The 15,358-nt window shown below is 49.2% G+C and overlaps 1 protein-coding gene across 1 annotated transcript in view; it reads right to left on the bottom strand.

Moving 5' to 3' along the window:
- TTC7A (tetratricopeptide repeat domain 7A) overlaps positions 1-15,271 on the bottom strand; it is a 116,330-nt gene extending 101,059 nt beyond the window's left edge. Inside the window, exons 1-3 of the mRNA XM_040224739.1 lie at positions 14,783-15,271; positions 5,868-6,031; positions 397-565 (exon numbers count right to left, since the gene is read on the bottom strand). Of these exons, the coding sequence (XP_040080673.1) occupies positions 397-565; positions 5,868-6,031; positions 14,783-14,966 (517 nt within the window). The 5' untranslated portion in view covers positions 14,967-15,271. The remainder of the gene's footprint in view (positions 1-396; positions 566-5,867; positions 6,032-14,782) is intronic.
- Positions 15,272-15,358: the final 87 nt, after the last annotated feature.

The following is a 15,358-nucleotide window of genomic DNA, read 5'->3' as shown; positions in this document are numbered from 1 at the left end:
ACCTGTAGCCAACATCAATACTGGTACCAGCCTGACGACAGGTGGCACATTTTTTAAGCCTTTCCCAACCTGGTTACACAACTGATTCCTCTTGTTCATGGTAACCCTATGAGGGCAGGTTATTACAACCCTGTCTTACAGATAAATCAACGGAGGCCAAGAAAGGTGAAGAGCTATATGCCCAAGGACACACAGTTGGGTTCCTATCTGTCAACAGAGCGAGGGCGGGTTACCCAAGCCTTCTGACCTGACATCCAACCCATTCCTGCGGTCAGCCAATGGTGTGGCTGGTTACCCTGGCAACCACCTGGCCGGTCAGTGCTCCAGGACCGTGGGGGTCAGAGTGTAATGACCTGGGCACAGTGAAGGGGAGCCCTGGCTGGTGCCCACACCTACCTTTAATGACAAAGGCCTCTGCCAGCAGCCGCATCTGATACAGGGGCTTGTTCTCCATGGACATGTCGTCAATGCCGGCCCGTGCGTACATGCTGATGGCATCTCGATATGAGCCTTCCACGTAGTGCAGCTTGCCCAGGATCAGCATGGCCTCACACAGATACTGCGGCTGAAAGGACAAGGACCACATCAACGGGTTCTTGCCACAAAGCCCCTGGCCCACCCCCACCAGGTACCCAGGGATGAATGCACCCCTCTCTGAGCCATAACGGTTTGCCTAAGACTCTGCTCAGAACACCTCTCCTCTTCCAGGAAGTCTTCCCACCCCTCAAGTACACATGGACAGCTCCCCGTCTCTGCACACCTGTGGTCCCTGGCCTACACTGTGGCTCTTGGTGATAGCTTCACACGAGTCCCTAAATGTGTTGTGTGTGTGTATGTGTCTTATGCCCCCAACCAGACTGCAAGTGGCTTACAGACTTGGCCCTGAATCCTTTCTCCTGAAGCTCCCAGAAGCTTCACCCAAGGCAGGTACTGGCACTCAGTTCAGGCACTTGCTCTTAACATGAACAGGGAGTCAGAGACCCAGCCAAGTTTTGTGGGGCCCAAAGCTTATATAATTGTGGGTCCTCTCTATATATGTGCGTGCATGCTAAGTCACTGCAGTCACGTCCGACTCTTTGTGACCCTATGAACTGTAGCCCTCCAGGCTCCTCTGTCCATGGGGATTCTCCAGGCAAGAATACTGGAGTGAATTGCCATGCCCTCCTCCAGGGGCTCTTCCCCACCCAGGGATCGAACCCGCATCTTTTACATCTCCTGCCCTGGCAGGTGGATGCTTCACCACTAGTGCTACCTGGGAAGCCCCATCTACACAGATAGATAGATAGATGCACATATGTATAAATACTTAACCAGGTGAAAGGCCTTGGCAAGAGTCCTGCAGGTGAGGGGCCTGAAGCTGAAACCCTCACCCGCAGCAGCAGGACCCCTGTGGGGAGACGGAAACAGCCACAAACGTGGCCAGAAGACAGAGGAGTGAAGGTCTGTGAGGCCCCCGCCCTTTTCTTATCAGAATCAAGTGCCTGCACTCAAGCCTGTTTTCTTTCCCCTGCTTACACTCAGATCTCCGCCCCATATGCGCACTCTTGGGAACTCCCTCAGGACCCGAGCAGGTCTGCTCAGCCCTGCCTGAGAGTCCTGGCCTTGGACATGGGCCCAGACTGCTCTAAAATCTCCCACCTTCTGAGGCCGCTGTTTGTAGCCCTCCACCTCCATGTCTGTGCTCAGCCAGCCCACCACCCCTTTGGCCAGGCTCTGGGCACCACCCCCACCACAGAGCACCAGTTCTGTCCACGAAGCTCCCAGGAGATGCAGTCCTGGTCCCCACTCCTGGCTTCTGTCACCAACAGGAAGGTGTTGCCCTTGACCCCCTGTAGGGAGATCAGAGTCTTGGGTACTCATGACCCCAGGGAAGCATCCACCACTCCTCACCATCTACTGCCCTCTCAGAAGCCAACAAAGGGAAGTGGAACACGGCAAAGCCCAAATCCCCTTCCTCACTGGTCCAGTACACGTTCTTCCTTTGCTGCTGCTCACACAAGCCCCATCTATAACATACTTCCCTTCCCCTCAGTCTATGCAGATCCTCCACTCTTCCTCGGGGCCTTGCTCAGGCCCACCTCCTCCTAGAAGCCTCCCTGGCTACCAGAGAGCTCCCTTCTGCTGACCTCCCACAATGTCTCCACCAAGCGGACCCACTGGGCCCCCTGCATGCCTGACCTGCTGACTGTAGACCTGCTCAAAGGCTGAATTTTTCAAGGGGATTTGCTAGTCTCCCCCAGTAGGTCACCTCTGCCCTGGGTCAGGGCCACAGATCACACACCTCCTAGAGGCACATTTCCTCCCTGCTCTGTCCTGGATTTCCCCATCACTGAGGGTGAGATAATAACAGCCACCCATCACCTCCCGTCACAGCGAAGCCAAGAGCATAAGTAGACAAAGTCCAGAAAAGAGCTTTGAACTTTCCTCTAGAAAGGAGCTACATAAACACAAGCCATGAGTAATTATTATTATTATTCTGTTCTCCTATAAGGAAGGAAAAGGGCAGCTAAGCTCAGGACATGTTTCAGGGCGAGATGACATGGTGTAGCTTGGAGTGGTTCCTGGTGAACCAATAACAGTTTACAACAGGGCTTCCACCAAGCTGGTGGAAAATTAAGGACAATGCGGTGAATGTTTTATAAAGTTAAAGTTATGCTAGTTAAAAGGCTGCCTTTAATTCTTAAGCATATCTGTCTTTGTGTTTTGATGTTAAGATGTTTGTTCTTTTATGGACTGACAGTAACAGAAAATGGTATGGTTCTGCTGTTGTGCTTGGGGGCTTTGTGAATGTCCTTTCCTGGCAGAATGACAAGTTGGCTATGCTCTTTGGGACCCACGCCTTTGAATTTGAACCTGGCTTGTCAATTCAACAGTGTGGGAACCACAGAGCCTCGGCCCCAGGGAAGGACGCTCTGCAAGAAGCCACTGGGTCTGGGGGATAGTCCCTCAACTGGACGGATCAGGCCTGTCACCAAGCCTTTTTGTGCCTCACTGTCTCTGTCAATAAACAGGGAAGAGTGGCCTCATGTGGACACTCAGGTAAGAGGAAGAAGAGATGAGGAAATACTTCACAGATGCCAAATGAGATCTCTAAAAGCAGAAGCCACAACATCACCACCCACATTAGTCCCAGTTTCTCAGTCATTATTTAATTTCTACTCCAGCACTCGGGACACAACACTGGAAAATGGCAGACAGCGTGGGAACATGGGAACAGGGTCAGACAAGCTGTGTTCAAGACCTGCGCTGCGGTCCTTGGCTATGTGACTACCCTCTCCTAGGTCTCAGTTTCTTCATCTGGAAAATGGGAATAACAGTAAATACCACTGTAGAAGGTTACTGTGAGGCACCAATGAGATGGGGCAAAGCCTGGCACTCACTGGACACCCGAAGTCAGGACAAATAGCTCATTTTCACCCACCTCCAAAGCACAGAGCTGTCCAGGATCTCAGAGGTGACTGAGGGCAGAAGGTTCCAAACTACCCTGAGGAGGTGCCCTGAGACCCACCTCTCCTCCTCACCCCATGAGAATGCCTCAGAATGCATGGGAAGCCACCTGAGATTTCATCTGCTGCCAAGAAATATCACACCCCAGTCACACCTTTGCCTTTGAGGTAAGATAGAGAATCCCATAAACTACTTTTAATATTTTATTTTGTCTGATCACCATGGAGTTTTTAGCCTTGGTCATCAATGTTATCAGTGCCCATCTTTGTCTCTGGTTAATAAAGCATGGTAAAATCTGTACTGAATAAATTTCATGTGGTCGATAAAGCAGTTTTCACAAGAATACATGTGGACACTATTCGGCAAATACAACGAATGAGGTATTGGCACGGAGATAGCATCAGGTGAGTTTTTGGTGCAAAAGAGCAACTTGACAAGTAAGAACCCTATAACACTAAGAAGAAAAGAAAGCTCCATACATGTGTACACGTGACTGTTAACACAGAGAAGGCATATGGAGCTCACAGCAAGTGATGGCGAGAGCTTGACTCGGACCTATTATCATGCAAATCAGTTTTTTTTTTAATTTTAGTGAACTTTTTCTTACAATAAGCCTGAGTCATTTTTATTTTTAAAAAGAAAATTTTAATATACAATTAAAAAGTCTACCGGAAAGAAAAAAATTTAAAGGGTCTTGATGGGAAAAACTTGAGACCTACCAGTCAAGTTCAGCCATTTTGATGGGCAGATGAGAAACTGGAAGGCCTGGAAGATCAGGGGACAGGCTCAGGGTCAAGCAGCTATTTTAATCCAGGACAAAACCTCCCAGGACTACAGTAATCCCTGTCAAGGAGTCTGAAGGCAGTAACCTTAAACTCCCAAGACAGTCTCCCCACACCGCTTACAGAAAACACCCACTTCCTGGCCTGGTATTTCACTCCCAACTCTCTGGCCATAATGTCCCTTTATACCTAATTAAAGCCATTCCCTGATGCTCCTGCTAATTGACATACTTTAAGGAAATCCTTCTAAGAGGAACTTTTGAATCATACATTGCTTCCCATAGCTTAGAATGCCCTGTTCTATCTGTGTAAGTCCATATCCTGACCCCTTTCAAGGTCCAGCCCCCAAATGGGTCCAATTTCAGAACTACCATCAGCCTGAGTTTGACTGCCCCAGCTCGCCCCAGGGACTGTCCCCCTAAGACTTGCCTCCCCTTGTAAGCTACTCCAGTGGCATGCATCACAGTCTACCTTGAACAATTTTTTAATAGGACTATCTTCTCAGTAGCCCTGCAGCCTCCCTGAGGTAAATATTTAAGTCAGGAAATATACTACTTTGGAATATCTCTTGAAAAATTACTTCCTCTTTGGGTCTCTAATGACATACCAATACTTCTACTACAGCTCAGTATACACTGGAATTGAGAACAGTCTCAAACTTAAATAAAGTGCATGAGAATCACCGAGAGAGCTTTCTTAAATGCAGATTCTGAATCAGATTTTGTATTTTTCCCTTATATTTATGTTTATGTGATTATTTTGGGTCTTTGTTGCAGCATGTGGGATCTTTAATTGCAGCATGAAAACTCTTAGTTGTAGCATGCGGGATCTAGTTCCCCGACCAGGGATCAAACTTGGGCCCCTGCACTGGGGGTGCAGAGTCAGCCACTGGATCACCAGAGATGTCCCCAGATTTTGCATTCTTAACAGCTCCCAGATAATACCCAAACTATAGGTGCGTGGACCATGCTTTGAGCAGTAAAGGTCTAAAGAAAGTTGAGACTGTACCTCCCTCTATATCACTCAATGCCTTGCATTCAGTAGGTGCTCAATAAATGCATGTGGACTCAAACTGGATTGCCATGTTATGGAGTGCTTCCATTGCTAGACAACAGCATATATGCCTGTTTCCAACTAGATAGTAGGCTTACTAGGTTTTATTTCCCTGAGACCCTCGAAGAGGCCAAATGATCAGGGACAAAGTAGGTCAACCGAACACTGTGTAATAGAAATATACAACTTGGGCCACAAGTGTAATTTAGGTTTTTCTAGTAAAAATTTCTAGTCACATTAAAAAAGGTAAAAACAGGTGAAAATAATTTTAATAATATATTTTATTTAATACATTCAAAATATTATCATCTGAATATATAATCAATATAAATAATTAATGATCTTTTATATTCTCTGTTTTGTACTGTCTTCAAAATTCACTGTGTGTTTTACACTCACAGCACGTCTCAATTTGGATGAGCTTTGTGGCTAGTGGCTACTGTACAGAATGGCACTAGGTTGACCCTTAAGAGATACATGCTTCTCCAGCAACCAAATGACCCCGGCAAGGCTGGACAGCAGACAGGAGGGAGGAGAGAGGAGAGGCAGCCCCCAGCTTGGTGGGTAAAGGGCAGAACCGCTTACCGGCAGCTTCCCGTGGTTAAGGATGCTGCTCAGGTAGTTTTTGGCTTCATTCATCTTCGGCTCATTCTTCTCCAGCAGAGGGATGGAGTCTTTTATCATGGCATGGTTCCCCTTCAAACACTGCTCTAGGAGGGCCTCAGCCAGGAGCAACTTCCCCAAGTCATCTGGAAAGCAGGGCAGGAGTGAGAGTCGGTATGCAAGGGCAGCAGTCCCCTTAACAGGGCGAGTGTGAAGACTGTACGCACCCAAGCACTCCCGCCCCAGGCACATGAATGGTCCAGGTCTAAGAAAATAAAGACACAGATTCCACAAACTTTAACCAGCCTTTGAAGAGAAAACACAGACATTCTACCACGGTCACAGCACAAACTGCCCCCTTTGGTTTAATTTCTGCAGTGTAGCGGTTGAAGAGGTGGAGTTCCCAGGACTTGGAACAAATTCCGGAATTTCAGAATTTAAAATGACAAAATCATATCTGTGCTCCACAGTGATGAGTTCTTACACCAAGAAGGAAGGTTTCCCAAACAACTGAAGAGGAAAATAAGCATGGTGGCTTACACATTTTAGGAGTTTAGTGCTCCTAACTTCCATGTAACCAGAATTGGTTTTCTCTGTTTTTAAGGTATTTGAACATGACCCTGGGAAAACCTGGGCTTCCTCAGTGGCTCAGCAGTAAGGAATCCTCCTGCAAGGGAGGAGACGTAAGAGATGTGGGTTGTATCACTGGGTCAGGAAGATCCCCTGGAGGGGGGCATGGCAACCCCTCCAGTATTCTTGCCTGAAAAACCCCATGGACAGAGGAGCCTGGTGGGTCACAGTCCATGGGGTCACAGAGAGTCGGAGACAAACGAAGTGACTGAACACGGCACGGGACTGGGATAATCTAACAGCCAAGCAGAGCTAAGGCGGGAAGCAGATTTACTGGTGTAGCAAGGCAAATCCTTGACCATCTTCAGTACCTGGCACTTTCTGGAGTTCTCTCACATACGTTAGCTCGTCTATAGACCTCACTACTTGGCTAGTGATTTTATACTGCTTGGTTTCATTTGCCGTCTCCCCAACAGCACTGAAAACTCCAGTCTTGGGGCCACCACGTTCCTGCTACTTACATCAGGGGCAACCTGGGTGAGGTGGGATCCGGGTGCTCAGGCTGCAGGGTTTGAGGTTGACGGTGATTTAGGGATAGCCTCAGGTGGCTGTGCTCGGTGTGACTGGCTCATGGTCCAGTCCCCTCAAATAGAGCATGGACCACTGAATACAAGCGCCCAATAAATATTAGCTGCTGAGTGAAACAGATCCTTTCCACTCCTCCATGGGGAAGCTGTGGGGCTTGGGGACTTCCATGCGGATCCAAAATGCCTCCAGGAAGGTGAGCTCAGTCCCATTTCCTCTAGAGCTCTTCCTGCTGCCAGGATGGCATTCTCAGACCTACTCAGAAAGCCACTCACTCCTTACTCTCAGGACCACTGCAGTTTGCTCACAGCTCAAAGCCACGGGTGTACAATTGCCTGTCCCTGAGTAAGAGTCTTTCTCCGTAAGGGAGATGCCCTACAGAAAGTACCCCAGAAGTCCAGACCCAGGAAAACTGCCACAGGACATGAACCCTCTGAGTATGCCACAGACTACAAGCCCATTCTTTGCTACCGACCTCATGGTTTCTAAAATTAACATTTGGATGAAACGGGCAAAAACGATGGCTCAAACTATCATCCATTGCTGGTGCGGCAAAAGTTGGTGGAACCTCTATAAAGTACAATTTGGTGACATATGTTAAAATTATTCCTTGCACATTCCATTGACTCCGCAATCCCATGGCTACAGACATCCTCAAACATGTGTAAAACGACTGACATATAAGGCCATTCCTGCAATGTTGTTTATAATAGCAGAAAACTAGAGACAACTTTTATGTCCATAAAGAGGAGTCTGATTAAATAAAGCATGATACATTCATTCAAAGGGACATCGTACTACCATATAAAGAAATTAGGAAGTTCTGTATGGGTCGTTATGAAATGAACTTCAAGATACACTGATCAGAAAGTGGAGCACACACAGTGGGCCACTGTGCATTTATGCATAAAAATACACAAAAGAATAACATAAACATCTGCTAACTCTGCTGTTTTATGGGGAAGGGGCAGAAATGGAGGGAGGCTTTTCACTCTTTTGGTTACCTCTGGAAGATTGACCCATGTGAATATATTGTCCAATCAAAAATAAAATTTAAACCAACCCAAGAATAAAGGTAAATATCCTACGTTTCCAAAATCTTCAGGCAGGAAGGGAAGTGAGCTGCTTAGAATTGGGTGCCTGAGCAGCATTTCTGAGCTGTGGGCCACCAGGCAAGTTGATGTCCCCTTCTAATGTGAAACTTAAGGCAGAGTTAGGAACCTGCTACTTCCCCGGGAGGAAACAGCAACCCACCCCAGCGTTCTTGCCTGGAGAATTCCATGGACAGAGGAGCCTGGAGGGCTACAGTCCATGGGGTCACAAAGACCTGGAGAAGACCGAGCGACTGAGTGCGCTCGCAATTTTCCTGAGAACCGGAAACCCTCCCCAGGCTCCGCCTCCTGCGCTGGTCCCGCCCCTCTACTGCCAGGCGCGCCTGCGCACACAGCTCCCGCCCCAGGTCTGCAGCCCAGCCGCTGGACCACCAGGTCCTGCCTCAGTCACTCAACTGCCCAGCCCAGAGCTCCCTGGAGCTCCCTGGCTCCTTTCCTTTCATGCCACAAGAAACCAAGTCCTTCCAGGCAAACCTCAATCTTGAAATACTCTCCAGGGCCCAGCAGTTCAGTTCAGTTTCTTAGTTGGGTCTGACTCTTTGCGACCCCATGAATTTCAGTACGCCAGGCCTCCCTGTCCATCACCAACTCCCAGAGTTTACTCAAACTCATGTACATTGAGTCGGTGATGCCATCCAGCCATCTCATCCTCTGTCATCCCCTTCTCCTCCTGCCCCCAATCCCTCCCAGCATCAGAGTCTTTTCCAATGAGTCAGCTCTTCGCATGAGGGGGCCAAAGTACTGGAATTTCAGCTTTAGCATCCGTCCTTCCAAAGAACACCCAGGACTGATCTCCTTTAGGATGGACTGGTTGGATCTCCTTGCAGTCCAAGGGACTCTCAAGAGTCTTCTCCAACACCACAGTTCAAAAGCATCAATTCTTCGGTGCTCAGCTTTCTTCACAGTCCAACTCTCACATCCATACATGACCACAGGAAAAACCATAGCCTTGACTAGACAGACCTTTGTTGGCAAAGTAATGTCTCTGCTTTTGAATATGCTATCTAGGTTGGTCATAACTTTCCTTCCAAGGAGTAAGCGTCTTTTAATTTCGTGGCTGCAATCACCATCTGCAGTGATTACCTCTCCTCAAAATAATGGAACTGTCCTCGAAACACATCCTGCTCAAAGTGTGGTCCATGGGCTGGGGCAGGTCTGTGCATGTTTGTGACCCAGCCCTGCAGGTGAGTGCAGAAATTTATAAAGTATGTTTAGAAACACTGATAATCATGTAACAGAATAATTGCTGAATCAAATACTAAAAAACTGGGGGTGAGTGGGTATCAGTTTATGTATTTTAAGAAAGTATCAGAGCACAACAGATTGAGGATCTAAAAAAAACACACAAAACCCCAAATCCAGAACATAAAACTGAGCCTTCAGCACAGATAGCTTGAGAAGCACTACTCTAAAACACAAGAGTGCCTTTTACTGTCAAAGGAGGGCTGACGTTTGCTGAGGGCTCATTGAATACCTGGCCTCTCAGCAGTAAAGAATGCCAATGAAGGAGACTCAGGAGATGCGGGTTTGATCCCTAGTCAGGAAGATCCCCTGGAGGAGGGCATGGCAACCCACTCCAGTATTCTTGCCTGGAAAATCCCATGGACAGACGAGCCTGATGGGTTACAGTCCATGGGGTTGCAAAGAGTCGGACACAACTAAGGACGCACACACGTACCGAGTATCAGGTACTTTATCATTTAGTATCATTTAATCTGCACAGCTCTGAAAGGTAGAAATTATACTCATTTTATAGGTGACAACAGAGATGCAATACTGTTATGGTCACAACCCACCATAACGTAACGCAGCCAAAGAACAGTCTGTCTTCCCCACATCCCATGCAGAGCAGAGCCTCTGATAGTCTGGAAATGAAGAACAGTCTAAGGAGCTGTAAACAGTAGGTTAAAAGCTAATTCCAAGGTCAGGAGTAAGAACAGTTCTCATTGTTACACACTTGTGAGTTACAGACTATTTTGTAAGTTAACGCTCCGGGTCCTTCTCCAGAACTCTTTGCCCTCCCTCTTCACTCCCCACTCAGTCTCTGTTTTTCCACTTAGCAGACACTCAAAGTGGATGTTGGGATTTACTTTCTTTTCTTCCTTGTCCGACTCTCCTCCCTGCTCCACATTTTCCATCCCACTGTCCTCAAGAGGTCAGTCTATGGAACTGAAGGCTATTCTAGGTTTTCAGTTGTTAAATAGGGATAGAGGTAGACTGAGGCTTTCCTATCCTTCTCAAAGGTAAAACAAATTGCTCTTTATCATTTTAGCGTCTCACATCTACTCCCTATCCCAGCTCAGGTTAAGTGTTCCAGCTTCTCCCTTCCCAGGGCATTAGAAAGGCCGTTCTCACAGACAGTGCCACAGACTCTGACAGCCTGGCTCTTGATTCTGTCAGCCCAGCCCAGCCTTCTGCCTTAGCAGAGGCACAAAGGAAGCCCCTAACTTAGCTGCCCCCGAGTCTTCCTACCTTGTTTTGGAGGCCTCTGGGGCCAACTTCCTTTCCATTCTTGCCCCTCTCCAGGCCTCTCAATGGGTGACAGGTTATAGGGACCCACTTCAAGGATACCAGCCTCCTCCCCAGAACCCATACTTTCAGGGCAGAGCTCCCTTCTCTTCCACTTGTCAGTTCAGTCAGGAAAGCTGGGTCCAGCCAGCAGGACAGGTGCTCAGATCAGTCCCTTCCCTCCTGGTCAAAAGGGGACACAGTGGTCTCTGCAACTGCTCAATTCACAGAACTGCAAAGGGTGGGACCTTCCAACCACAGCAAGAGGAGGAAGAGGGCATAACTCGTGACAGGCCACCTGCCTCAAACACACTCCCTCTAGCTTCAACTGAAAAAAAAAACTCAGAACAATCGCCAGGTTTTTTTAATCACTAATTTAAAGGGGGGATAACTACAGATTAAGAGACTCAAGCTGAATGGAGAGTGTGGCAGAAGTGATTAAAGACAGTACAGTAAGAGAATATCAGAATTTAGGTGGCGGCAATATAGGTGTCTACTGCAAAATTCTTTCAAATTTGTATGTTTGAAATTTTCATAATAAAATGTCTTAGATCAATCCATTAAGCAAACGCAATGTGTGGCCTTATTTGGATCCTGATTCTAGCAAATGAACTGTAATGTTAAGCATTAGATGAAGGGGGGCTGGAATAATAATATGGTAGTTTTATTTTTCAAAAGAATTCTTGTTTAATAAATAAATACTGAAATAGCAATGTGGGGGATAAATGGGCCAGGGTATAGCTCAAACAAGACTATTCATGAGTTTGTGATTACTGACACTGGTTGATGGATATATGAGATTCATTTTTCTACTTTTTTGATGTTTAAAAAATTTTTCAAAATAAGGTTTTTTTTTTTTCTTTTTTTTTAACCACTTGGATGGGTCCTTTGTTTCTACATGAACAAACCCCATTACAGTCAGCCACACTCTGGGGTTCCCCTGCTGTATCCTGACCAAATCTAAACCGGATATGTTTGAAAGAAAATGTACGAACAGTAACAACACCTTTCCCCCTGGGCAGCTGGTGGGGAGCAATCTCCCCAGACAGGAAAGGGGGGTATAAGGGCCCCTTTTGGGGGAGCATCTCCTGATCCTTCACTCCTTCATCTCTGACCAGAAAGAGGGCCCCCCTCCAGCTGGGTCTTCCCTTCCTGCTGCCTGGAGTGAAACCGAGGCTCTGGGAGCTATTCTTTGTTTCCGGAGGAAACCCCACAGATACAGTGGGGCCTCAGTCTGTAAAGCAGGGTTCGGCCGGGGTTCAGCTTCCTCCGGTCTCCCAAATTATGTCATTATGTTGATGCTTCTGGTCCTTGACTGTAACAATCTAATCGACCAGGTGGGACTTTTAAGAATCTCCCTTTTGGGTTGTGGAGGGGCGGGGTCAGTCCCAACACCTCCTCAAAAAAACAGGCTGCTAGTCCTTCCAGTGATCAAGGAACTCAGTGGAGAAACAACCAAAACAGCAGACAATCCAAAAACGCCCTACACATGGGCTTTGGAAGTCACTTGTTTTCCTTCCTTGTGTGTGTCTGTGTGTGCATGTGCATGTGTGCATTTTGGAAGAAGTGTATCTAGATTTAACAGTGGGAGAAGATCACTCATAGAACCAAACCTCAAAATTGGCAGTAAAGACCCCACTGCCCCCAGCCTCCCTCTTTGGGCTGGCCAGTACTCACCGTGAAGCCCAGCCAGGCTTCACACTGTCCCTAGTAGACTTGGTGGGTGAGACTCATGTTTGGGTACACATTCTCTGCCACATACTACTCATTATGTGACCTTTCTGGGCCTTGGTATCTAAGGTGGGGACAATCATTCCTGCCTTCCCACTGGGCTGTTTACCAAAAAAGTTTGTTCAAATAGAAGAAGCACTGTATAACTACACATACCATTTATAACTATGCCATGCCAGTGCTTCCCAATAATGCTTCATAGCATATGGTCAAAGTAAGTTTGAGAAATGTGTCTTTATACTCTCTCTAATCTGGGCTTGAATATCACTGGCAGGTGAGCACATGAAAGGCTCTGAGAAGTCCTACAGTTTTAAAACATCAGTTTAACCATACTGAATCTATTAAGCCTAATGTCTTAGCTTTTGGGATTCCCCAAACTCTTTTGTCCTGCCATACCAATGACTTAATTAATCAACCTCCTTGAGATGTCTGAAGAACGGCTTAGGAAGCACAGCCCTGTGGAGCCTCCAGGAGGCCCCGGTTCGTTTCGTGGGCCCAGCATGTTTCTCTGTGGTGCTGTCAACCACACTCAGATTCCCACGCACTGTCCAGGCCCCAGTGCCCTGGCATGGCTCAGGTTCCCTTCCACCCTCACCAGCCCCACCCTACCACATCACCCTACACCGGGGGCAGAGGGAACCTGAAATGTATCAATCCTTCCCTGGAAGACAGAGGCCCATCAGTCTCTCCCACATGCATCTTTAGCTCTGGCCAATGCAACTCACTGCCACGTTCAGACCTACCTGAGAGTCTCAGACCAGCTGTCCATCCCTGCCATCTAGCTCCCTCGGTGTCCATCTAGCCTTCCTCCTCACCAGGAAACAATACTCTGCCTTTCCCAACACCAATTAGAGGCCAGCACCGGTTCTGCTGTTTCCTGAAGCCTCCCCTTTCTCTGAGCTCCACAATCTAACACACAACTGCCCTCTGATCACCCCTCTGCTTCCCATCCGTTTTTGTCAGGTCTTCAAGCTCGGTTTTTGTGTAATACATCCTTGAGGGGTAATGGTGCAAGTAGTTAAAAGGATGTACTCAGAAATCTGGGTTCAGGAACTTCCCTGGCAGCACAGTGGATAAGAATCCGCCTGCCAATGCAGGGGACACGGGTTCCATGCCTGATCCGGGAAGATTCCACATGCCGCGGAGCACCACCACCGATGCACCACAGCTACTGAGCCAGTGGTCTAGAGTCCAGGAGCTGCGACTACTGAAGCTCTTGTGCCTAGAGCCTCCTCCACAACCAGAGAAGCCACTGCAATAAGCCAGTGCATCACAACTAGAGAGTAGCCCCAGCTCTCCACAACTAGAGAAAACCCACAGGCAGCAGCGAAAACTCTGCCCAGCCGATAAATAAATTACATAAAAAAAAGAAACCTGGGTTCAAAACCTGGTTCCACCACTTACTGGCTGGATAAGTTGCTTAAGTAATCTGTGCCTTAGTTTCCTTGTCTGAAAAAGGCAAACAAGAGTACCTGCTTCATGGGGTTGTTGGAGAAATTAACGAGTTGATTACAGGGCTTAGACACTGGCACACAGTGAGTGAGCAAGTTACTTATTATTGATATTATTATCATTCTGTCTCCTTACAGAGCCTTCCACGGGCTGAGCAGTCCTTAAAACTTTATATCTGTATTGATTTACTTCCTGCCTCCTTCCACAAAGGCTCTAAAGTTGGCTGAGCACAGAGAGGGCTCAGGCAGGGCTCGCTGGGCTGAGCTGGAGGTACGAGGAACAGGATTTGAGGTTGGAGACTGGGGCGGGGTGCTCCCCACCGACACATCAGGCTTCTTTCCCGCCCCGGCACAAGAGCCCAGCCCAGCCAAACCAGCCCTACTGCTAAAGTCACCGACTGCAGGGCTAGAGGCGTCCTGAACCAGAACATAGAAGAGGAAACTAAGGCTTAACCAGCCCTCTTTCCCACTTCACCACTCCACCTTGGCGCTCGTGAAGCCCCCAAACGTACTGGCTGTGCAGAGCTTCGCTGTCAATTTGACAGGGGAAGAAGGGGAGGGCTAAGAGAGACAGTCTTCACCTGTCAGAGTTTAGGAACCGGAATGGGGGTTGAAGGGGTGGCGCAGGGGTCCAGCCCACGCCCGGAGCTGATATGTGTTGGTACCACCATTTCACAGTAGTCGGAGTAGCCCACAAAATAGGAAACGGCAGAGAGCAAAACTCGTTTATTTCTCTTCCCCAAAACACCCTGCACGTGAGTTTTCTCCTGGGGCAGAAGAACCTTCCTAAGTACCCTGGCTGTTCCTAACATCAGCAACGAAGGACGAGTAATACCGAAAGCAGCTACCTCCCGCCCCAGGCAGTCGGGGCCCGCTTCCTGGAGGAGGCGGCGCCTTTCGCGCGCTCCGCGCTTGTGAACCGGCCCCTTCCCTTACTCACCGGAGTCCAGAGAGGTGAACCCGGCGCTCGGGCTGCCTCGCCGGCCGCCTCCGCCGCCCAGCATGACTAGCGCCTGCATCTGCCGAACCAGCTCGGGCATGCGGTCCCAGTGGCCCTCGGCGCGGCAGCGCTCCAGCTCGCTCTCCATCTTCAGGTGGGAGCCGTACGCGCCCTTCGCAGCCATCTTCGAGCGGGCGCAGTCATGGGAGGTGCGGCCGAGAAGTGGAGACCCGGCCGGGGGCGGCGTCCCGGCTGGGGCACACACGCGGGCGGGGTCGACGGGGGCGCGAGCTGCGGCCGGGGCCCGGGTGGCAGCGGGGGCCCGGGCAGCAGCAGGCGGGCAGCAGCCGCAGCACCCAGCGCACCGCCCGGCACCTCCGGGCTGGGACTCCGGCTGCGCGACCCGGACGCGTCCAGGAGCAGCCTCCGCCTCTGCAGCAGCAGCTCCTGGCGCCGTTGCCGCCGCCGCTGCTGCAGCTGCTGCCACAACCCCCGCCCCGGGCCCGGGCGCCGCCAGCAGCGGGCCCGCCCCCGGCCGCAGTTCCACCCCCGCGGGGGCGTGGCGCGGCCCCGGCG

Source organism: Oryx dammah, unplaced genomic scaffold (genome assembly GCF_014754425.2).
Source record: "Oryx dammah isolate SB20612 unplaced genomic scaffold, SCBI_Odam_1.1 HiC_scaffold_25, whole genome shotgun sequence".
Lineage (NCBI taxonomy): Eukaryota > Metazoa > Chordata > Mammalia > Artiodactyla > Bovidae > Oryx > Oryx dammah.
This window is presented reverse-complemented; position numbering and strand designations above follow the sequence as displayed.